Below are 22970 nucleotides of genomic sequence, written 5' to 3'. Positions count from 1 at the left end.
TCTGCGCATAAGCCGCCGCTGACAACAGCCCCCCCCCCCCGGGCCGGATGTTGGGGGGGGGGGGGGGGGGTCTGCCCCCCCCCCCCCCCCCCCCCCCCCCCCCCCGCACCTGCATGGTCGCGGCGTCTCGTGGCAGAACTTGCCTGGCGTCTAATAAGTTCCTTCTCTGGAATTGACTAAAGAGTGTGGTTAGAGATGGTCTGAGGAAATGTTTTCTGACTTTGGGTTTCCAACCAGAACATTGTGAGTGAGTTGGCGGGGCTGTTGTCAGCGATGGAGTATGTGCAGAAAACGCTCACCGACGAAGAGCTGGCTGACTGGAAGAGGCGGCAACAGATTGCGTGCATTGGAGGCCCTCCCAACATCTGCCTAGATCGCCTAGAAAACTGGTAAAAGATGATGGAGGAAAGTTTCCTTTCTTTCTAGAATGCTGTGCTAAAATTACGGTCCTAATGGCAGACTCAGGAGTTGGAGTCCATCCCACAGATGCAGACTTTGATGTACCTCACATTAAGCCTAGGGGTGCCGGGGTGGCTTAATCAGTGAAGGGTCTGCCTTTGGCTCAGGTCCTGCTCGCAGGGTCCTAGGATCGAGCCCCGAGTTGGGCTCCCTACTCGGTGGGGCATCTGCTTCTGTCTCTCCTTCTCCCTCTGCCCCTCCCCCTGCTTGTGTGCGCTCACACTCTCTCTCTCTGAAATAAATAAAATCTTAAGAAAAAACAAGCCTAAGAGTTAAAGTCTGAAGAGTTTTACTTTATTTGGACAATTTGTTAATAAAAATTTGTTTATGTTGCTATATTTTAAATATGTTTTATTTATTTGAGAGAGAGCAAGCATGTGGAGGGAATTGCAGAGAAAGAGGGAGAGACAGAATTCAAAGCCGACTCCATGCTAAGTGCAGAGCCCCCTGCCTGCAAGATTACAACCTGAGCCGAGACCAAGAGTCGGATGCCCAACTGACTGAGCCACCCAGCTGCCCCTGTTTTATTTAATAATTTAAATAAAGCTTTTGGTTTAACTATGTAGCCCAAACCAAAGTTTGAATTTTAGTTATTCTAATAATCTAAAATGAGACATGCTTTTTATAAGGGAAAAAAGTTCATACCCAGAAAATTAATAAAGAGAAGAAAAGTCTTAAAAACCAATCATTCAGAGGTCCCTACAGCTAGAATTTCGATGGCCGTCCCTCTAGCCGTCAGCTGTTGTACATATGTACATAAAGATCGTTATCTCTAGGGGCGCCTGGGTGGCTCAGTCGGTTAAGCGTCTGACTCCTGATTTCGGCTCAGGTCCTGACCTCAGGGTCCTGAGGCCAAGCCCCATGTTGGGCTGCATGCTCGGTGCCGAATCGGCTTGTCTCTGTCCTTCTGCCCCCCTCACCCCCAGCGCATGTGCACTCTCTCTCAAGTAAATTAAATCTTAAAAAAAAAAAAAAAAGATCATCATCTCTACATTTTCACATCAGTGGGATCATTCTTTTTTTTTTAATTTTTTTATTGTTATGTTAATCACCATACAGTACATCATTAGTTTGTGAATTAGTTTTTGATGTAGTGTTCCATGATTCATTGTGCATAACACCCAGTGCTCCACGCAGAACGTGCCCTCTTTAATACCCATCACCAGACTAACCCATCCCCCCATGCCCCTCCCCTCTAGAACCCTCAGTTTGTTTTTCAGAGTCCATCGTCTCTAATGGTTCGTCTCCCCCTCCGACTTACTCCCCTTCATTCTTCCCCTCCTGCTATCTTCTTCTTCTTTTTTTTTCTTAACATATATTGCATTATTTGTTTCAGAGGTACAGATCTGTGATTCAACAGTCTTGCACACTTCACAGTGCTCACCATAGCACATACCCTCCCCAATGTCTATCACCCAGCCACCCAATCCCTCCCACCCCCCACCACTCCAGCAACCCTCCATTTGTTTCCTGAGGTTAAAAATTCGTCATATCAGTGAGGTCATAGGATACATGTCTTTCTCTGATTGACTGATTTCACTCAGCATAACACCCTCCAGTTCCATCCACGTCATTGCAAATGGCAAGATCTCATTCCTTTTGATGGCTGCATAATATTCCCTTGTGTATATATACCACCTCTTCTTTATCCATTCATCTGTCGATGGACATCTTGGCTCTTCCCACAGTTTGGCTGTTGTGGACATAGCTGCTATAAACATTGGGGTGCACGTACCCCTTCGGATACCTACATTTGTATCTTTGTGGTAAATACCCAGTAGTGCAATTGCTGGATCGTATGGTACAGTGGGATCATTCTTTATCTGCTCTTTTGCTTTCATTCATGCAGCAGGTCCTTAGTGAGCATTCTTTTTTTTTTTAAAGATTTTATTTATTTGAGAGCGAGAATGAGAGAGAGAGCACACGAGAGGGGGGAGGGTCAGAGGGAGAAGCAGACTCCCCGCCGAGCAGGGAGCCCGATGCGGGACTGGATCCCGGGACTCCAGGATCATGACCTGAGCTGAAGGCAGTCGCTTTAACCAAGTGAGCCACCCAGGCGCCCTTAAGTGCTTTTTTAAAAACACATTCTTTTTTTTTTTTTTTTAAGATTTTATTTATTTGGGGGGTGGATGGAGCAGAGGTAGAGGGAGAAGCAGAGTCCCTGCTGATCAGGGAGTGCCATGCAAGACTTCATCCCAGGACTCTGAGATCATGACCTGAGCGGAAGTCAGATGCTTAACCAACTAAGCCACCCAGTCCCTTCTTTGGGGTATAAGTTTTAACACTTTTTCCTCTATGCCTAGCTCTCTCTTTGAATGTTAAATTTTAGGAAGGGACTATTTTTTAAAAACAAAACAGATTCCCTTTTTCTTATTTTTTTTTTAAAGATTTTATTTATTTGGCAGAGAGAGAGAGAGAGACAGCACAAGCAGGGGGAGTGGCAGGCAGAGGGAGAGGGAGAAGCAGGCTCCCTGTAGAGCAGGGGGAGCCTGAAGTGGGACTTGATCCCAGGACCCCAGGATCATGACCTGAACCAAAGGCAGTTACTTAACTGAGCCACCCAGGCACCCTCCCTTTTTCTTATTTTTATTTTTTTTAGTAAGCTCTATGCCCAACATGGGGCTTGAACTCACGACTCCGAGATCAGGAGTCACATGCTCTACTTACTGAGCCAGCCAGGCACCCCCCACTTTTTCTTATTTAATACCATTGAATTATATACTTTCAAATGATTAGTTTTACGTAATGTATATTTTACCACAATAAAAAAAAATTCCCCTTATTTTAGGGGACTACATGGTGGTGTTTACATCTGTGGGGTTCCCTGCCCCTTCTCCAGCTTATTGGTGTGCACTCACTGAGGTAACTAGTGGCTTTCTTATTTTATTGGCAGGATAACCTCATTAGCGGAATCTCAACTTCAGACCCGCCAACAAATTAAAAAACTGGAGGAGTTGCAGCAAAAAGTGTCCTACAAAGGTGATCCCATCGTACAGCACCGGCCAATGCTGGAGGAGAGGATTGTAGAGCTGTTTAGAAACTTAATGAAAAGGTAACTTAGAATTCTGGTTCCTTTCCCTCATCCCCTTGCTTCGAAGGCACAGGACAAAGACTGGTTCACCAAGAAGTGTGTGGACTGCTGTCCCTCTCTTTGCTTTCAGTGCCTTCGTGGTTGAGCGGCAGCCCTGCATGCCCATGCATCCCGACCGGCCATTAGTCATCAAGACTGGAGTCCAGTTCACTACCAAAGTCAGGTGGGCCCCGCACCTGCTCTTTTGGTAGATATTTTATTGAGAGACGCTCTTAGGACGAGAGCAGAGTTGGTGGCCAGGATTGTTCTTTCTGTGCATGACAGGTAGTACTATGGTGGGTATGGAATATGTTGGCATAATATCAGCTTGCTCCTTGTCAAAAGCCAAGGAATGGTTACCTCTTCTTGAGGTTACCTGGGCAAATTCCTATAATTTCAGCCCTATAGTCTTAGGCCTTTGTGTCTCTTTCTGCCCTGCAACAGAGGCAAAATAATGCTGGTAATTTTCTGTTCTTTGAGCCTACTTTTCCCTAAGGATTTTAAGGGAAAAAGTAAGGCTTCGAGTACGGAAGCTAAGAGGCCATGGAGCAGGTGGGTGGTGGGCCTTGCAGGACGGGGTGTGACTTTTACACCCAAGTCAGAGCAGGTATGTTGGGGTTTGCCCTTCTGCAGTGAAATTTCCCTCAGAAACCTGGTGTTAGGTTTCAGGTTTAACAGAAAGAATACCAGCTGCAGAGCGCATATTCCTGTAATATTTCTCATGAAACGACTTTTATTATCCTTTTGTGAATCTCTCACAACTTTGTCCAAGTTCGAGGTTCTTAGGCTTTCCTTCAGTACCTCTTGGCCTGAAGGGGTGATACTCAACTTTAGGTCAAAGACGCACTAGCAGGAAGAGGAATTTGGGATTGTGCTTTATTCACCTTTTAGAAAGAAAGCATTGTGAATTTTATATTCCTTCAAGTTGGAGTTGCTTGGGGGAGCCTGCTGACTTTTTTTTTTTTTTTACTGATATTTTTTTCTTTACTCAAAAACTTTTCTTTTTCCCTTTTTTGAAACAGATTGCTGGTCAAATTCCCTGAGTTAAATTATCAGCTTAAAATTAAAGTGTGCATTGACAAGTAAGTACTCTGTATCTTAACTCTCTTTTTCCTTTTTTCAAATGAGAGACAGAAATGAAAACTTGGACAGATATCATGTGAACTTAGAGACTTTATCTCCATTCAGGGATCTTCATTCTTTGAACAAAAGTTTTCAAAAGTCTTGTGGTGCATTGTCATTTACGTGCCTGAACAAAACCACAAAACTGGTGGTACAGATATGAGTCGTGATTACTGTTGTGACCCTCAGTGCCCCTTTTTCTTTAATTTTTTACCTATAAATGTAATTTATGCATACCATATAAAACCCTGGCTGTATAGGAAAAATTTATGCTTTTTATTGTTCCATACTTCACCACATAATTGAATACACACTTTTCAAAATTTGACTATACTTTTCAAAAATTAAAATGCACATATCCTTTGAAGAGATTTGAAAAAAGAACATTATCCTTAATTTTTGGTGACATAAGTATCTGGAAATTATCATGAGAATGAACTGGAAAATAATTACTAATAAAATAAGGGACTTAAGGAAGATGGTAGGTTTAATAAATAAACAAAAGTTAATAATTTCAACCATATATTAGCATTAACCAGTCAGAAATTATAATAGAAAAAAATGATTTCACAGTAAGCAAAAAAGTAAAAAAATATATGGTGATAAACTTAACAGAAATGTTTAAGATCTATTGGAAGAAAATTATGAAATTTTATGAGAAGGGATATTGTAAAAAGTGATGAAATGAATCATATTCCTGGATTGCAGACTTTTAGTATAAAGATGTTGATTCTTCTCAGTTAACGTGGCACCAAGCAAAATGCAAATACAATCTCTTTACTTGCTCTTCAAGTTGTAGCTTAGATGAGAAAAATAAGCAAAGATAGTTTTTGTTTTTTGGGTTTTTTTAGATTTTATTTATTTGAGAGGGAGGGAGCATGAGCAGGGAGAGAGGCAGAGGGAAGGGGGGAAGCAGGCTCCCCACTGAGCAGGGAGCCCGATGTGGTACTGTATCCCAGGACCCTGGGATCATGACCTGAGCTGAAGGCAGAGGCTTAACTGACTGAGCCACCCAGGTGCCCGACAAAGATAGTTTAAAAAAAAAAATGGATGTGTTCTTTAGCTACGGTAAAACTTTTTAACATAAAATTTACCATCTTATTCTTTTTTTTTTTTAAGATTTTATTTATTTTTCGACAGAGAGAAACAGTGAGAGAGGGAACACGAGCAGGGGGAGTGGGTGAGGGAGAAGCAGGCTTCCCGCCGAGCAGGGAGCCCGATGTGGGACTCGATCCCAGGACCCTGGGATCATGACCTGAGCCAAAGGCAGACGCTTAACGACTGAGCCACCCAGGCGCCCATCTTACTCATTTTTAAGTGTATGGTATTACATATATTCACATTGTTGTGCAACAGATCTCTAGAACTTCTTCATCTTTCAACGTGGAAACTTTACATCCATTGAACAAGTCCCTGTTTCCTTATCCTCCTAGCCCCTGGCAACCACCATTCCACTTTCAAAAAAAAATTTTTTTATAAGTTTTTTTTTTAAAGAATTTAAAGAATTTTTATTTATTTATTTGACAGAGAGAGAACATAAGCAGGCGGAGTAGCAGGCAGAGGGAGAGGGAGAAGCAGGCTCCCCACTGAGCAAGGAGCCAGATGTGGGGCTCAATCCCAGGACCCCATGATCTGAGCTGAAGGCAGTTGCTTAACAAACTGAGCCACCCAGGCGCCCCTAGGAAAAAAATTTTTAATGAATAAAAATAAATGGGAGTGGTGTGGGGAGATGCCCTGCCAGATATTAAAATGTAGAGTTTCAGTTACTAAATGAGTGTGTTACTTGGGCAGGAATAAACTGATTGATCATTGAAACAAAATCTTGAGTCCAGAAATGGACTTCAAGTTTATATAATCAATGAGTAAAGGATGGATTATTCAGGAAGTAGTTTTGGGAAAACCTGCTCTTGGGGAGGATTTGAATGAGAAACTTGAGTTTTACTGTTTGCTAACCATCAGAGGTATCTATATGTTTAAACTCATGCATCTTAAAAGCATAGGTGAATGTATATATAATATAATGATGGTAAAATCGCAAAATGGTAAAACCACTTTGGAAAAGAATTTGGCAGTTTCCTATGAAGTTAAACAGGCACCTACCCTAGGAGCCTACCATTCCACTCCGAGGTATTAACCCAAGAGAAATGAAAGTATATAGGCACACAAAGGGCTGTACACAAATGTCTGTTAATAGGTGAATGAATAAACAATTTGTGGCATATCTGTAAGCATGCACTAGCCTATTGTGCCACTGGGGCATCATAATTTGTGGTGTATCTATAAATGGAATATCACCAATAAAGAGGAATGAATAATCAATACTTGCAACACATAAGAAATCTCAAAATAATTACACTGAGTGAAAGAAGCCAAACCAAGAAAGAAAGAGTCATTCTTCAGTTTCCATTTATATAGAATTCTAGAAATGAAAATGAATCTATGGTGACTGAAAGCAGATCAGTGGTGGCCTGGGGACAGAGGTGGGGCAGAGTGTGGGATTTGGGAACAGATTACAAATGGGCCTGGGGAAACTTTGGGGATGATGGGTATGTTCATTATCTGGTTTGTGCTGATGATTTCACAGGTATGTGTGGCATGTATACATACGTCAGACCTTATCCACATACATTTTCAATAGTGCACTTTATTGTTCATCGATTATATATCAAAGCTGTAATACAAAAATTTTTTCTTTTTTTTTTAAAGATTTTATTTTTATTTATTTGAGAGAGAGAGAATGAGAGCACGAGAGGGAAGAGGGTCAGAGGGAGAAGCAGACTCCCCGCTGAGCAGGGAGCCCGATGCGGGACTCGATCCCGGGACTCCAGGATCATGACCTGAGCCTAAGGCAGTCGCTTAACCAACTGAGCCACCCAGGCGCCCCCCAAATTTTTTTTTCTAAAAAGGAAATCTAGAGCTATAGTAGTGCATATATAGCTATATTAGTGCATATTTAGCAATGGAGAAGCACTTTTAAAACAGTACTTAAAATGAAAAAGGAAAAAAGGAGAAGACTGAGAAATGTGACTATATAAAAAGCTGTATATTCAAGTACATAGAGCTGAAAGACAGTGGACACGCTGGGAGGACTATATCCAGCTAATATCAAATGGGATGATCTGAGTTGTTGGTAGTAGTAAACCTTTAGAGAAAACCCAGTGTGACTTAAATAATAAAGGAAATTTGCGGCCCAGTGTAACTGGGAATGCAGTTAGGGCAAGTTCCTGACAGTGAGATTAGTGACTCACTTATGTCACCCAGGACCCAGAATCTTCCATCTGCCTTCTCGGCCAACATAAGTATTACCGGCTTTGTAAGATTCCGTTATGAGTTACGGTGTGGTTGCTTGTGGTAGTTAAGGTCCCATGCTTCCTTGCTCATATTCTGTTGCAGCTGTGGAAAGTAAATCCAGCCTGGGTTGTAATTCCTTCCCAGTCTGAGTGAGACGGCATAGGTCATGTCCTCACCCCCAGGACCACTGTGCTGTGGGCATACTCTGCTCTGATGTACTTAACGATCGGGATCCCCTGGAGGTGGGCACGGGAAGGATACTTGAGCAGAACCAAGGGTTTGTTGGGAAGAGGGAATTGATGCTGAGTAGGAATGGAGAGGGTTGTCATATGTCACATATAAAATGTAATGGAATCGTTTACAGAAATTCCCGGGAGAACAGTGGTTTTTCCAGCAGAGTAAATGACAGGTATTTTTTGAAGAAACACAGGGCCAGTTTTATTAACACCAGTTTATACTCTTAACAGAGACTCCGGGGATGTTGCAGCTCTCAGAGGGTAAGTTCAGCCTGGAGGCTTCCTTTTGATCTGTTTAATCTGACTTTGTCCTCTGGCTACCCAGTCACCTCTATGGTTGGTTTCTCTGCTGTGATTCAGATCCCGGAAATTTAACATTCTGGGCACAAACACGAAAGTGATGAACATGGAAGAGTCCAACAACGGCAGCCTGTCTGCAGAATTCAAACACCTGGTACGAGGCAGGAGCCTGGGTCCCCGTCTCCCAGGGCGTCTTGTAGAGGGAGTGGGGGGAGGTTGGTGGTGGGGAGCCTCATGTGACACCGGTGCTCCCTGCTTCTCTTACAGACCCTGAGAGAGCAAAGATGTGGTAATGGGGGCCGAGCCAATTGTGATGTAAGTTTTGTTGTGGATGAAAGCCAACTGGGAGGGTTTCCTTTGATGGGGAAAGAACAAGAGCCTGCTTATTGCCCAGAATAAGAGACACCAACCTGTGGTTAAGCTGTAGTCATCCAGAAAAATCACCACAGGTCAGAATGACATGGTCAGAAGTCATAGCTGCTCTGGAGTGCTCCGGCTTGGAGCATTTCCTTGATTGTCCCGGGAGTTGGCGGGAGTTGGCTCATCTTTAAGGAGGAGTGGAAAGTCCCTGGCTGACTTACCCACACCCATTTAGTAGAAAAGAAGCTTTCCACCTTGCCTGGGGCTTTCCAGATTCCCCTTCCAACTTCTGCCAGCCCAAATGACTTGGCTCCATTTTTGGTGACCTGTTATTCTCACTGCGGTGGCATCAAAGGTTGTAATAAGTCGGAGTTAAATACCTAAGAAAAAGAATAAAACTGGTCCCCCGTATCTCCCTTATTGTCTCCCTCCCTCTGATTCAGATTATCGAATGCTTAGTGTCAAGAATAAATTATTTAAAAAAAAAGGTAAATTTGACCAGAAACTAGTTTTTAACTCTTTTGAAAAGATTGTGACACCCTGTTCTTTTTCTGGTGTTTATGCTCTAAGCCAGTCTTCCCTCTTCTCTAAAATGTAGCAGACCTAAAAAAAAAAAAAAAAAAAAAAAGTGAATTGACAGTACTTGACTATTAAGAGTGAAGTACAACAACATAGAAAAATGTGTGTGGCATATTTGTTTCAAAAAAGCAAGATGCAGGGCGCCTGGGCTGGTTCAGTGGGTAGAGCGTGTGTGACTCTTGATCTTGATATTGTGAATTCAAGCCCCACACGTTGGGTGTGGAACCTATTAAAAAAAAGAAGAAAAGAAAAAGCAAGATGCAAAATAATTTGAATAGTATATTAGTATATTTGTTTAAAAAGTGTACTACACTGTTTTTTGCCAATTCATGTATGCATCCCAAAGTTGTCAAGGAATATATACCAAACAGTGTTGATGTATTTATGCTGCTGTTAGTATCCAAGAGTACTGTATCCTATCTCCATAATATTTGCATTTTAAACTGAACATATATAATTTTTATAGTTAGGAAAAAAGTGTTTTAAAAATGAATTGGCATTGTGTTTCTGAGAATTCATTGGGAAGTCTTACTGAAAATAAGGTAGCTATATTGCTGGTGGGAGTATAAATTGTCACTTCAGAAAAACAATTTGGCATTATAAAAAATGAACCAGCAGTGCCAATCCCAGGATTTAACAATAGAGAACTCTTTGGACATACGTAGCAGGAGACAATGTACAAAATGTCACAGCAGCCTGATGGTAAGTCCTAAATATAACCCTCCATCACCACTAGAGTGGATAAAGGATTTGTGGTAGAGTCCTATGATGGAATACTATATAACTGTGAAAATGAATAACCAGCAGATTCTTACAACCATGGATGCAAAAAGTGAGGCATACAAAAGTGAGTCACCCCAATACATAGGGTATGGGTCCATCTGTATAAGGTTCACAAACATCCAAAACTAAACAGCGCATACCTTATTTAGCGATATAAATAAAGTAAAGCCATAAAGAAAAGCTAGGAAATAATAAACCCAAAAGACAAAATGCAGTTAGATCTGAGGGAGCAGGGACAGGAATGGGAGTGGGGAAGGGCACCCTGAGAATCTCAGTGGTAATGGTCTTTTTCTTACACTGGGTAATGGGTCCAGGTGTTCATTGTTTTGTTATTCTTTGTGCCTTACCCATTTTATAAATAACCTTTTGGGTCTGTAATTTTCTAATAAAACCAGTAAAGGATGAGGTTGAAGAACCAGTAAAAGATGAGGTTGAGGATCAGAGCACTTAGAGTTGAAGAGAGCATGTGCTCAGAGTTGTGTCCCTGGCGGCGTGTCTGTGGCCTCCTAGTGGACTACCCTTCGTGGCGCAGCGTGGCTGTGGCCTGTTGCTCTCCTCAGCTATGGCTGTTAGTGTCCAAGGCCGTTCTCCGTGAGGAAGAGAGTGTCCTTCTTGTTATTGTAGGCCTCCCTGATTGTCACCGAGGAGCTGCACCTGATCACCTTTGAGACTGAGGTGTATCACCAAGGCCTCAAGATTGACCTTGAGGTGAGTTCTGACACAGAGTTGGGACAGGGCTGCATGCAGGGGTGATTTGGGACAAGAACTTCTAGTTGGGGTTTTTTCTACAGAAGGTAGAGTGATGACTCTCTGCTCAGCACTGTGTTTATTTTTGCTTGTTTTTCTCCCAAAACTCCAGAGTATCCCAGCTGAGAGTAGAGTCTTGCTTGAGTGCTTAGAAGAGGCACATACAGTTGACCATTGAACAACACAGGGGCTAGGGGCGCCAACCCCCTGCCCAGTTGAAAATCTGTGTGTAACTTTTGACTTCCCCCAGACTGAACAACTAATAGCCTATTGTTGACTGGAAGCCTTCCTGATAACATAGTCTATTAACACACATTTTTAAAAATTTTTTTAATTTTTTAATTCTTTTTATTAACACAATTTTGTATGTTATATGTTTTATATATTCTTACGATAACGTAAGCTAGAGAAAAGATAATGTTGCTAAGAAAATCATAAGAGAAAATACATTTACAGTACTGTACTCTGTTTATCAAAAAAAAAAAAATCATCCACGTGTAAATGGACCCATGCAGTTCAAACCCATGTTGACCCCCATAGGGTCAACTATAAAGTCGGCTTTCAGCAAATTTGATGTGAAAATCTATATTTAGAAATTAGTTCTAGTTGACTTTATAAAGTTTGGGCAAAATAGTCTTTAGACAGCCAGTGTTCTTAGTATACAGGAAATCATGGCATTTGCATTCTCTTTTACCAGTTTTCTTAATCTTTAAGTTAAAGATAGAGCTGAAGAAAGCAAGAATCCTCCTCTTCGACTCCTGGGGCCTCTCTGTCTAACGGGTAGATACAGCTGCAGTTCTCAGAGAATGCCTTCCAGATTTTATAAAGGGGGAATCTGGGGGCTATGAGTTCCAGCTTTGAGCAAGTCACATTCTCAAGTTCCTGGTTGGGCCCTGTGGCCCATGTTTGGCACTCTCTCCCCTCTGGGTGTTGAGCTGACTCAGCCACGCTCTTCCCCAAAAGTTGGCAGTAGGTGTGGTTCATGGCACATCCTTTTATTCCAAAACCTGCAGGTATGGCTGAAGAGATGTTCGAAGCTTTGAGGGCCCTCTGCCTCCCCAACTCATTGCCCACTTTCTTCACAGACCCACTCCTTGCCAGTTGTGGTGATCTCCAACATCTGTCAGATGCCAAATGCCTGGGCATCAATTCTGTGGTATAACATGCTGACCAACAACCCCAAGGTAGGCGCCCATCCTCCGGAAACCGTTGTTGTGGTCCCTCATGTGGGTCATCAGGCACCCCCGTCTCATCTCAATGAGCAACTGTGTCGTTTTCAATAGAACGTGAACTTTTTCACCAAGCCCCCGATTGGCACCTGGGATCAAGTGGCCGAGGTGCTGAGCTGGCAGTTCTCCTCCACCACAAAGAGAGGGCTGAGCATCGAGCAGTTGACTACGCTGGCAGAGAAACTCTTAGGTCAGCATTTTCGCTCTTTTCCCTGCTGCCCTCCTCAGAAAAGGAATCTGGCCTGTGGGGCTGTTCATTCAGGAAAATTGGCCGAGCGAGGCTCTGTGCTGGGGCCAGAACGCATGCGCTCCCACAGTTGGTGGGGTGGGGTTGGGGGACCAGTGGAGTTAGGGAGGCAGAGGAAGCTTGGCTCCTGGTGATCATTTCTGAGGTAGGAGGCAGATGTCTTTTCTCCTGGTGGCTGGACCCCTCCACCCTTCCAGAGCACGACTTTGTCTAGCCTTAGGAAGAGATTTTTTAAGTGCTTGTTAGAAGGCAGAGGTAAAAAGCTTGACATCCCTGTCCGTTTCTTCAATAAACTGGATGCTTGTTTTGTTTTTTACTTCCTCCTGAAAAAAAAAAATTTAGTGCACTATTTTATATGCTACCTGCACTGAAAGCAGCTTTATCCTGTGCTGTCCCCAGACGTGAGCCTCTAACACTGTCAGCTTATTCACGTGTGCTGCTGGTTCCCAATCCACCACGCAAGAGGAGGAGGAGGGGGCGGGGAGAGGGGGAAAGAGACTTGATATGTCATCCACCACCTCCGCTAGGCTAAACAACACCCCAGGTGACCAGATGGTGGGGTTTTGTGCGGGTGGATGTGTGTGTATGTGCGTGTGCACACACGTGCGCACGACAGTGGGAGCCTTCAAAACCATGGAAGCCAATGGTTTCTTGGCCCATTGTGGGACAGATGTGTATGAATGTGGGTTCTGTTATAAGAAATACGACCTTGATTCAAACTTTATTCTTTTTTTCCTTCAGGACCTGGTGTGAACTATTCAGGGTGTCAGATTACGTGGGCTAAATTTTGCAAAGTAAGCTGTGTTGTTAAATCCTCGTGGCCAGCTAGTGGGAGTGGGAGTAAGACAGAATGCTCACCTGTGAGGTTGTCGTGGATGGGACTGGGCTTAAAGGCTGAAGACTCATGGTCTCGCCGTCAGTGGGACCTACCTGAGGGTAGATGGGCCTGGGGATTTTGGTGGCATCGTGCCCCGAGGAAGGAAAAGCCTGGGAGGGTGGACTTGGCTTTTCCTATTATTCTTTTCTTTAGGAAAACATGGCTGGCAAAGGCTTCTCCTTCTGGGTTTGGCTAGACAATATCATTGACCTTGTGAAAAAGTACATCCTGGCTCTTTGGAATGAAGGGTAGGTTGAAACTCTTGTGTCTGGCGGAGTGCACGTGTGTAAGAAGGCACCTGCTCTCTCGGCAGGCCGGTGGTGGGGGCCCTGTCAGCCCAGATCTTGTCGCTCTTCTTTGGCTCCAGGTACATAATGGGTTTTATCAGTAAGGAACGGGAGCGGGCCATCTTGAGCACCAAGCCCCCAGGCACCTTTCTGCTACGATTCAGTGAGAGCAGCAAAGAAGGAGGTGTCACCTTCACTTGGGTGGAGAAGGACATCAGCGGTAAGTTGGACTCTCACCCACCCCACCTGGTGGCAGTTGCTGCTGCCGCCACAGCTGCACTAGTTTCGAGCGCCCGCTGCCCCCTGGTGGGCAAAGGTGGCTTTGCACTCCCCTGCCTCCGACTTGTAGTAACACTTTTCAGTGACTTCCTTTTTTTTTTTTTTTTTTTAAAGATTTTATTTATTTGACAGAGAGAGATGCAGCGCGAGAGGAAACACAAGCAGGGGGAGTGGGAGAGGGAGAAGCAGGCCTCCCGCCGAGCAGGGAGCCCAACGCGGGGCTCGATCCCAGGACCCTGGGATCATGACCCGAGCCGAAGGCAGACGCCTAACGACTGAGCCACCCAGGCGTCCCTCAGTGACTTCTTTTCTCCAGATTCTTTCAGCTGTTTGCCAGTTTTGTTTTTGCTTGCTTCGGGGGCTAATATTTGCCTCGAAATTTGCACTTTAAATCTCATTCTTCATCTCCTTTCTTACCTTCCTTGTTAATATATCTTATGCGTGTAGTTGTTCAGGTATATTGCCTATGACCCAACTGGGTAGTCTCTCCAGAAACCAGCTGAACATTTCCACAGTGCCAGCTGACTGGACAGGCTATTCAGGGGCTATTCAGGGCTCAGGAGCTAGGTTGGCATAAGTCTTTCCCTTTCAAGGAAAAATAAATTGGGTCATCTTCTCCGAGATTACCTGGTGCACTTATCTTACCTTACAATGTCCCATGACAGGTAAGACCCAGATCCAGTCAGTGGAACCATATACCAAGCAGCAGCTGAACAACATGTCGTTTGCTGAAATCATCATGGGCTATAAGATCATGGATGCTACCAACATCCTGGTGTCTCCGCTGGTCTATCTCTACCCTGACATTCCTAAGGAGGAGGCATTTGGAAAGTACTGTCGACCAGAGAGCCAGGAGCATCCTGAAGCTGACCCAGGTAGTTGTTGATTTTCCGTGTCGGGCATTGAATTCTGGGAAAAAGGGGGAAATTGCAGGATCCCTGGAGGACAGACAGGTAAATGCCCGAAGGGCCTGATCTTTTATTCCTCTTTATGGGAAAGAACTTTGTAGTGAGTGCTTTTGGGGTGGCTGCTGGAGTTGGAGAGAGGAGAGGAATCAGTCACTTGTCTCTGCCCCACAGGGAACTTGCCAGGCTAAAGGGAGAAATAGCACGCACACACTCACGCCCAGACATCTAAAATGCTGCCGATAGAGAGTGAGGGTAGGATTGTTAAGCCAGCACAGCGCTTCTTACACAGTAGCTGCTGGAAGGTTTGCAACTCAGACTCGAGTCTAGTGTGTTTCCTTTTCCCCATCACTGAACAATGTGGGCAGTGTTGTGTGGGATGGAGAAAGGCTTTCTGGAGGAAATGAGTGTTAGCAGCACAGGAACGTGGTTTATGAGCAGAGGCGGGGGGGAGGGGGGAGTGGTGACTGAGGGGGAGCCTGTAACCTGTGGGAGGGCTCGGGGTGGGATTTAGCGCGCGCAGCTATTGAATGAAGCAGTTGTGCCATGTGCAAGAGCACAGGTGTTTCTGTAAGCCTGTAGACATTGTTTCATAGTAAGCTTGTAACCTCTAGTGTTGTCAGCAGCCTGGAGGGGTGGCCCCGCTGGTCTGTCTCATCCCCATTTGCTGCTTTGGCTCTCTGGGTTCTTTGTCCGGATCCTGATGGGGAGCCTATGATTTACCATTCTTTGTTGTTATTTAACTTCCCTTAATTGGAGAGCCAGCAGGGGGCTCCAATTTTAAAGTGACCCTTTGAGGGTAGCTTCCCTACTCCAGTTGCTTTTGGAAAAACTGTTTTTGTGCACAGACCTCTCGCAAGCACACACCTACCTTTTCGTAGGAATCCCCTCTGAGGAATTTCTTGGGATGGGGTAAGCCTGGGACTTGAAAGGAGTTTGAGTTACTTGTTAATTGACTTCCCTCTTTCCTTTGTTCTGGTGTTGGGTTTTGTTCCTACTATAGAAGAACTGACTCTCACTTCCTGTCTGCTACTTATCTGGCTTTCCAGCTGTGCTTCAGTTGGGAGATGTGTTTATCAGTCCCAACACGCTACTCTTTGTTCCTTCTGCAGAGGACATTTAGGTCCAAGTGCTGGTCCTTTGGCTCATTTTGCTTTCATGATCCAGGTTCGCAATCTGAAGCCAAGCCCTCCATTATCATCAGCCATCCTGTGTGACCGGCAGGCAAGGTCCTTTCCTGCCTGGAGTCACCAGTGTTTTCTCGGGTCAAGAGCCCAGGCAGGAGAAAGGAAGTAATTACTTGAGTGCTTTGCCAGCCTCCTGGGGAGGCGAGTGTAAGCAGTGGGCACTGAGGGGCTTGGCATGTTGGGAGCATGACGATGGGGTGGGCTGAGTGCTGGGGGCGTCCCTGCATTCAAGTGGGCATCCTCCAGGAGATGGATCTGTGCCCATTCTTCTTGTTTTCCATCATGAAAGTATTTTTGCCCCCAGGGATAGATCGATGTCTTCCCAGGACTCTTCCTTCTTCCTTGCTTTTCCACCAGACCCCACACAGGATTTCTCGATGGCTTGAGGTAGGAGAGGCATCTCTTAGAAATGACACCCCCCTTACCTTACAAATTGGATGAAGTATGTTGACAACCTTGTACAAAGCTCCACTCTCAGTCTTGGTTCTCCTTTGTTTCTGCTCTTGCAGAATCTCAGGCTAAAGCTAGTTTTCTCAGCTACCTGATCACTAGGGAACTAAATCCTTCTCTGTCCGGGATGTCAGCTCCCCTCAACTCTGCACCACAGTGGATTTATAAGACACCAGAACCCTGCCTGGGTAGCATCTTTGGATTCTGCTCCACATGAATCTATTTCTTGGTCCCAAATAACCTTGGATGGCAATCTAAGGACCCCCTGACAATGCCTTTTCTCAGATTGTCAGCCTACTTTCTGATTCCTTGGTCTCTCTATAAATCTCAAGCTTTATAACTGTGCTTCTCTCGGCCCACCCCACCCTGCCTCACACCTCCTAAGTGATTTGTTCACCAGAATCCCCCAGATTTCATGCCAGTGTCTTCAAGACTCCTTGACCTCTTGGTGTGAACATTTAGCAGCTAAAATTCATTTATATTCCAGTCCTCACATCTCTAACTATGGAACAAGAATTATAAATGACCCAGAGGGGCACTTCGCTCTTCCCCCTCCCTCTTAGTGTAGAAAGTGCTTTGCTCCGGGTGTCTTAGCTGTGGAAGACATGACAGGCCCCAGGCCTCCTGTCTTCAGTCCAGAGTCAATGGTACTGCCACACCAGGCAGCCTCCGTTGAGGCTGCTTTTTGTGTGATGTTGCTCTCCAAGTGGGGAGTTACTAATACGGCTCACCTAAAAAGTAGTAGAGGCAGATGAATGCCCATAGGAATGAAAAGTATGACTCTGGGCCTCGCAACAGCATGAGCAATTTCCACATTCTCTTAGAGACTTGGTGACTCTGGCATCTGAGCAGGACTGTGTGTGTCCGAGGCCAGACTGCGTCGGCTCTGTTCCTGCATGCGGAGAAGTTGTAGCGAAGGGATTCGGCCAGGCCAGAATACAATCCTCAGACCCCCTGCAGGCAGCTCAATGTTCACATCATCTAGGGAAGGAACGAACAAGGCTGGCATTGGTCTAGGCTCAGGTGGGACCAGGGTGTGCTTAAAAGTCTCTGCAGGTCAGGAAAGCTTTATGGAAAGGGTTGAAACACCAAGCTGCAAGCTCCTCGCACACCCAACCGGACACAGTGGTGGGAGGGCAGCCCTGAGGGGAGATGGGGCTTCAAAAGGGCCTCCGCTCCAGGATGGAGTGGGGTGCACGTCAGTGCCAATGAGGCAGCCGGCTTCCTCCTGCCCTTGGCCCACAGTGGGGTCACAATTAGTAAGCCCCAGTTTTCTTCTTCCCAGGTGCTGCCCCATACCTGAAGACCAAGTTTATCTGTGTGACACCGTAAGTGGCTTCCCTTCTCAATTTGGCCTTCATTTCTGGTGTCCTCAGTTCTCCTGGGTGTAGGACACTGGGTGAGAGCTATCCTGTGAAGGGCCGGAGCGCCCTGGGCTCTGTGTAGTACTCAGAGTGACCTTGTGTGTTTAAAAAGCTTGAGCTTTTATTTTTCTGTTGGAGACCAGAGTTTGATGGCTTGTGTGTGTGTGTTTTGTTCTTTTTTTTTTTTTTCTCCATTGTGTCTTGTCAACCCGGCCCTTTCCCCTCCGGCTGCTCCCCATTTCCTACAGAACGACGTGCAGCAATACCATTGACCTGCCGATGTCCCCCCGCACTTTAGATTCATTGATGCAGTTTGGAAATAATGGTGAAGGTGCTGAGCCCTCAGCAGGAGGGCAGTTCGGTGAGTGTTTGGTGACAGACCCTGTCCTTAGGAGGGATCAGCCCCCCTCAAGTGCCATGCACCGAGCCAAGAGCTGCCCCCCGCCCCCGTTGCGCGATGGGTCGAAAGTTCTAAAGCAGTGCTCTCCCTTAGAAACCAAACGTGCACCATGCCTGTAAGTGCGAATTTTCTAGTAGCCACGTGAAAAACAGCAATAAGAAACAAGTGAGGTTAACGTTAATAGTATCTCTTCTGTAACCCAATAAATCGCCAATACTAGCATTTTAGCGTGTAAAAGAAAGTTAATGAGGTTTTGTTTTTTTTTTGTTTTTGTTTTTTTGTACTAAGTCTCTGAAACCTGCTGAGTGTTGTATGGCTACAGCCCATCTTGAGTGAGACTAGCCACATTTTGATGCTCAGTAGCCACCTGTGGCTCTGAGCTGCCCCATTCTGCAGGACAGCCTTCAAATCTTCTTTCCACATGGACAGTTGGGAACGAGTTAAGGGAGGAAGGGGACTGAGCCCTTCCAGAAGACCAGACCCTCTAGGGAGGAGAGTAAATCTGGAGTGTCCAACCCTGTCTTGGCCATACGGGGCAAGGACACTGGATGGCAATGGTGGCTGAGCCTCTGTCCCCCGAAGGGCTGCGGGAGCGTGCCCTGCTGGCTCTCGGGCTCAGGCAACTGAATGAGCTCTCCCGCTCTGTCCCCCCAGAGTCCCTCACATTCGACATGGAGTTGACCTCGGAGTGTGCTACCTCCCCGATGTGAGGAGCGGCGGGCCGAAGCTGCAGAGAGCGAGGACGGAGGCACCTACCTGTGTTCTACCACCCCTTACACAGCCAACCCCCAGATCGTCTGAGACTCCTCTCACTTTGTGCTTCCAGATTTTTTTTTAATCTCCTACTTCTGCTATCTTTGAGTAATCTGGGCACTTTTAAAAATAGAGAAATGAGTGAATGTGGGTGATACGCTTTTACCTAAATGCAAATGAGAATGTGTTCTCTGAGACTGTGACCGGGGGATGTGGAAGGGGTGGCAAGAGGGAGAAAAAGGAAATGTTCTGGTCTCTTCCGGCTCCCGGCCTTCCTTTCTCAGCAGCTCGTGTTGTCCTTAGACAAGTGCCTCCCGGTGCCCGCACATCCCTCTGCCTGTCTCTGTAAACTCACACCACAGGCTGCCTCTAGCTACATTCCTCCTGGCATTGCACTTTTAATCCTGCTAACAACCAAATAGAAGATAGGACTTTCACTGCCCCTAAGTTTCTTTTTAAATTTAAAAAAATATATATATAAAGGGCAAAAAACACTGTATTGGCATAACCTTTTCTGTATTTAAGACAACTCAGTCAGTAGCCTTCTTGGTGCTTTAGGCATTCAGCTTTCTTCAGGCTGATAATTTATAGAAATCCTGAAATGGGCTTCAGATCCAACCCTTAAAAGACATCTGAAGCTGTGGCTTGGCCTTTGGTTATGAAATAGGAAGGTTGAAGGAGAACCTAAACATCCTAGACATTTTTTAATAAACAAAGTTTTTATTTTCCCCTTTAATGTGTTGGCCTATTAGTAGGTAAGGCTGGGCAGAGGAGGGTTTACCCCCTGTCTTCCTCCCCGCCCCCCGTCTCCCTGGACTCCTGTTCCAGAGCCTGGGTTGTTCCTGTGGGTGCCTTATAAGGGATGGGGTGATCTTTCCTCCCTGTCCACCTGAGCCCCCTTGTGTAGGGCTCCTTTCAGTGTCTAAAGGTCCCTTGTCCTGTTTGTTTTGAGAATCCTGGAATAAGAAGGCGAGAGTTACAGGTGGAACACAACAGACTGTTGGGGCCCCAGCCAAGGGTCTAGTTGAGCTCAGGGAATACAGTTCTTATCCCAGTTTCTTGGTGATTCCCCGTGGCACCTCTAATCACTTCTTCACTTGGTTAAGCCAGGGGCAAAGGCTTACTGATAAACTCGAGGTCTATCCCTTGTGTGAGGGAGTGTACACCCTGGCCTCCCCCCCCCCCCCCGCTGGAGAGACCCTCCTCCCCCTGGGGGCCTCACAGATGAGGCAGAACAACTCCCATTTACTGCGCGTCTCAGAACACTGTGGTCTCCAGTATTTGGGCCTCCTCTGACCCAGAGGCCTGACTAGGTTGGGTGGTCCAGGACCACCTTATCTCAGTTGGCCAGAGTTTCTATGGTGTGCTGTTTGTTTTACCCATACTCACCAGGTTCAGAATTAAGGGGATGAGGACCTTCTCTCCAAGACAAACAGGGGTTGCACTTGGCCATCCCTGTCCTTCGGCCTAGAAATGGTAGGTAGTACAGAGCTCTCCTTTCTCCAGCAACACTCTTCACTTCATAAGCTTAACTCAGAAACTGAGAGAAGATTTAGATCAGAGGGACCTGGGGCAAGGATCCAGGCTTCTATGGCGCAGATATTGTAAAGTTGGCGGCTTTGAGGTAGCGTGTGTATCTGGTTTTAATTCTGATTGTAGCAAAAGTTCTGAGAGGAGCCGAGACTTGTTCTAGCCCCTCCCTTCAAGAATTGAGCCCTCCGGGACCTGCCCGCTTTCTCTCCACTGTCTCCCCCTGCCCGTCTCCAGCCCAGCTGAGGGGTTCCCATAGATGGCTCAACCTACCTGCACAGTGGTTTGTATGCTGCTGTCCTGGTCACCGCATCAAATTCCAATGTATACTTCATAGTGTAAAAATTTATATTATTGTGGGTTTTTGGTTTTTGGTTTTGTTTTTGTATATTGCTGTATCTACTTTAACTTCCAGAAATAAAAGTTATATAGGAACCGTCTGAGGGCGTGGCAGCTCTGTCTCTGGCTGCTGGAGGTCCCCCTTCCACTCCCCCCCTTCAGTTCTGAGGGGGCCTTACCCACAGGCCGAGCCTGGACCCTGACAGGAGGCGGGTGCCCCTGCTCCCAGGCTGGTCCCCGCAGCCCATTTCTGGGGCCCTGAGCACCCCCCAACTATGTTAGCCAGCGGCCTCCAGGGAAGGGGTAACCGGAGGAGCCAGAGGTATCCGTGGAGGGCCCCCTTCTCCCTCTTCCTTCCCCCTTCCTCGGGCCTTTGCAAGCCCCACCAACCTGTCTGGGGTCAGATAAGCGCTACCTAAGGGGGCTTGGGGTGAAGATACTCCCACCCCACCCCAAGGCCTCCCCTCCCACAGTTGCTCCATTATCACTTTCTCTTCAGTTCACTCAGCGGGGATGAACGGAAACACCTCACTGGCTGCCCGACGGGTGGTGATAATTCACAGACATCAACGCGCCCCCCCGGCTGGCCCCCCCCCCCCCCCCCCCGTGCCAAGCGCCATGGAGACCGCGCCGCGGGCTGAGATACCAGCCACCAGCCCTGCCGAGATGGAAGGGGAGATTAGCGGCTGCTCTCCCCGCCAGCCCACCCCCGCCAGCCCCACACAGGGCCCCTGCGCCTCCTTGGGGCAGGCTGCAAACCCCTCTTCCCTTGCTTTGAGCTCTGAAGGAACCTCATGGGTAGGTCCTGGCTCCCCAAGCCTTTCCCCGCCACCCCCCCACCAGGGCCCCAGTGACAGCCCCTGGACTGGCAGCAGGTCGGTGCCAGGGGTTCCAAATGGGGAGACCATCCTCCTCGCCCAGCTTCCCTACGGGTCACTGGGCCGGCTGGCCCTTTGAATGGGCTGGTGGCAGTGGGATGGTGCCACCTGCTGGTGTCCAGGAAGAGGCGGGCGAGGAGGGACTGTCGCTGAGGCTCCCTGCTGCCCTGGCACTGCCCTCCACCCCCCCCACCCCCACATCAAAGGCTTCAAGATTGCTTATAGCAGCAGCTGATTAGGAGAAGCCCAGACCGCCCCCCCCCGCCCCGTTCTTCCCGCTCCTGGCCCCCGCCCCCTTCCCCCAAGGCCTCCAGCCCTAGTCGGTTTGTCTTCTGAGAAGTGGAGACAGCGTTCCAGGGCTGGTGGGCGCCCTTAACACACGGAAGAGGGTGCAGAGTGGTAGCTTTGGAAGCATTACAGCACCAGCCACACGGGAGGGAAGCAACAAAACCATCCCAGCGGCCAGGGATCCCCGCTACCGAGGGCTGCCCACCCGGGAACCGTGCCAGCAAATTTATGAAAAAAATACTTTATTTGAAAACACTGTTTACACAAATGTGTGGCCTATGTACAAAGGACACAAGGATCCCTCTTCTGGTCCCCACCTTCCCTCAGGGATGTTTAAACCTGGGACTCCCGACCCTCTGCCACCAGCTGCCCCCGGCTGCACGTCACAGAGCCTCCGAGGGAGGAGCTCATGAGGTCGGGAGCAAGGCCTTCTCAGACCTCGGCGTCATGCAACTGTGATGAAGCCTAGTCCAGGTCCACCTGCCAGCAGGGGGGAACGAGCTGAGCTTTTACCCCTCACTCGGGATTCCACAGGCATGCAGCAAGCGGCTTCTCTGCGGCCGTCTCTCAGTGCAGTTTTCCAGGAGGAGAGGGGGATCAGCCCTGCAAGTCCCCGGCCCTCTGTTCACCCACCACGTCCTAGCCCAGTTCCTGCCCGTCTCCCACCTTTCCTGGGAGCAGGGTTGCAGAGCGTCAGGGAAAGAAGGCTGGGGCCCGATGGAGGGGAGGCGATCACACTTGGAAAATGATAGCAGGACCGGGCAACATGAAGCCCAGGTCCCCTGGCTGGAGGCCAGGAGGCCGGGAGGCCAAGCAACTACGTACTCAGAGCAGCTCTGACAGACCCGACCCCAAAGACCCGTTCCTGCTGCGTTAGGGCCACGGTGTAGATAAGCCCTCGGGTCACAAACAGTCTCGAGTCCATAGTCATTAGATAAAGTATAAACATGACTCAAAACTGAATCCCAGCCTCCCTCCCGAGGGAAAGAATCAATAGACCAACACACGTG

The 22970-nt window shown here is 47.1% G+C and overlaps 2 protein-coding genes across 5 annotated transcripts in view; both read left to right on the top strand.

Moving 5' to 3' along the window:
- The window catches only part of STAT3 (signal transducer and activator of transcription 3), a 69156-nt gene extending 48261 nt beyond the window's left edge, over positions 1–20895 (top strand). Inside the window, exons 8-24 of one of the 4 annotated variants that reach the window (XM_025861951.2) lie at positions 238–389; positions 3353–3511; positions 3621–3713; positions 4552–4611; positions 8410–8439; positions 8539–8632; positions 8746–8793; positions 10825–10908; positions 12033–12131; positions 12231–12366; positions 13165–13217; positions 13454–13548; positions 13668–13807; positions 14532–14741; positions 17694–17736; positions 18071–18133; positions 18827–20895. In XM_025861951.2, the coding sequence (XP_025717736.1) occupies positions 238–389; positions 3353–3511; positions 3621–3713; positions 4552–4611; positions 8410–8439; positions 8539–8632; positions 8746–8793; positions 10825–10908; positions 12033–12131; positions 12231–12366; positions 13165–13217; positions 13454–13548; positions 13668–13807; positions 14532–14741; positions 17694–17736; positions 18071–18095 (1521 nt within the window). In that variant the 3' untranslated portion in view covers positions 18096–18133; positions 18827–20895. Of the gene's footprint in view, positions 1–237; positions 390–3352; positions 3512–3620; positions 3714–4551; positions 4612–8409; positions 8440–8538; positions 8633–8745; positions 8794–10824; positions 10909–12032; positions 12132–12230; positions 12367–13164; positions 13218–13453; positions 13549–13667; positions 13808–14531; positions 14745–17693; positions 17737–18020; positions 18134–18826 lie in introns of all 4 variants that reach the window. The other 3 variants (XM_025861949.2, XM_025861950.2, XM_025861947.2) reach the window with 3 other exon arrangements.
- The window catches only part of STAT5B (signal transducer and activator of transcription 5B), a 111293-nt gene continuing 100774 nt past the window's right edge, over positions 12452–22970 (top strand). Inside the window, exon 1 of the mRNA XM_073889542.1 lies at positions 12452–12456. The gene's annotated coding sequence lies outside the window, so the exon portion shown is untranslated. The remainder of the gene's footprint in view (positions 12457–22970) is intronic.

Source organism: Callorhinus ursinus, unplaced genomic scaffold (assembly GCF_003265705.2).
Source record: "Callorhinus ursinus isolate GAN/ISIS: 27379988/994484 unplaced genomic scaffold, GSC_fseal_2.0 scaffold108, whole genome shotgun sequence".
Taxonomy (NCBI): Eukaryota; Metazoa; Chordata; class Mammalia; order Carnivora; family Otariidae; genus Callorhinus; species Callorhinus ursinus.
This window is presented reverse-complemented; position numbering and strand designations above follow the sequence as displayed.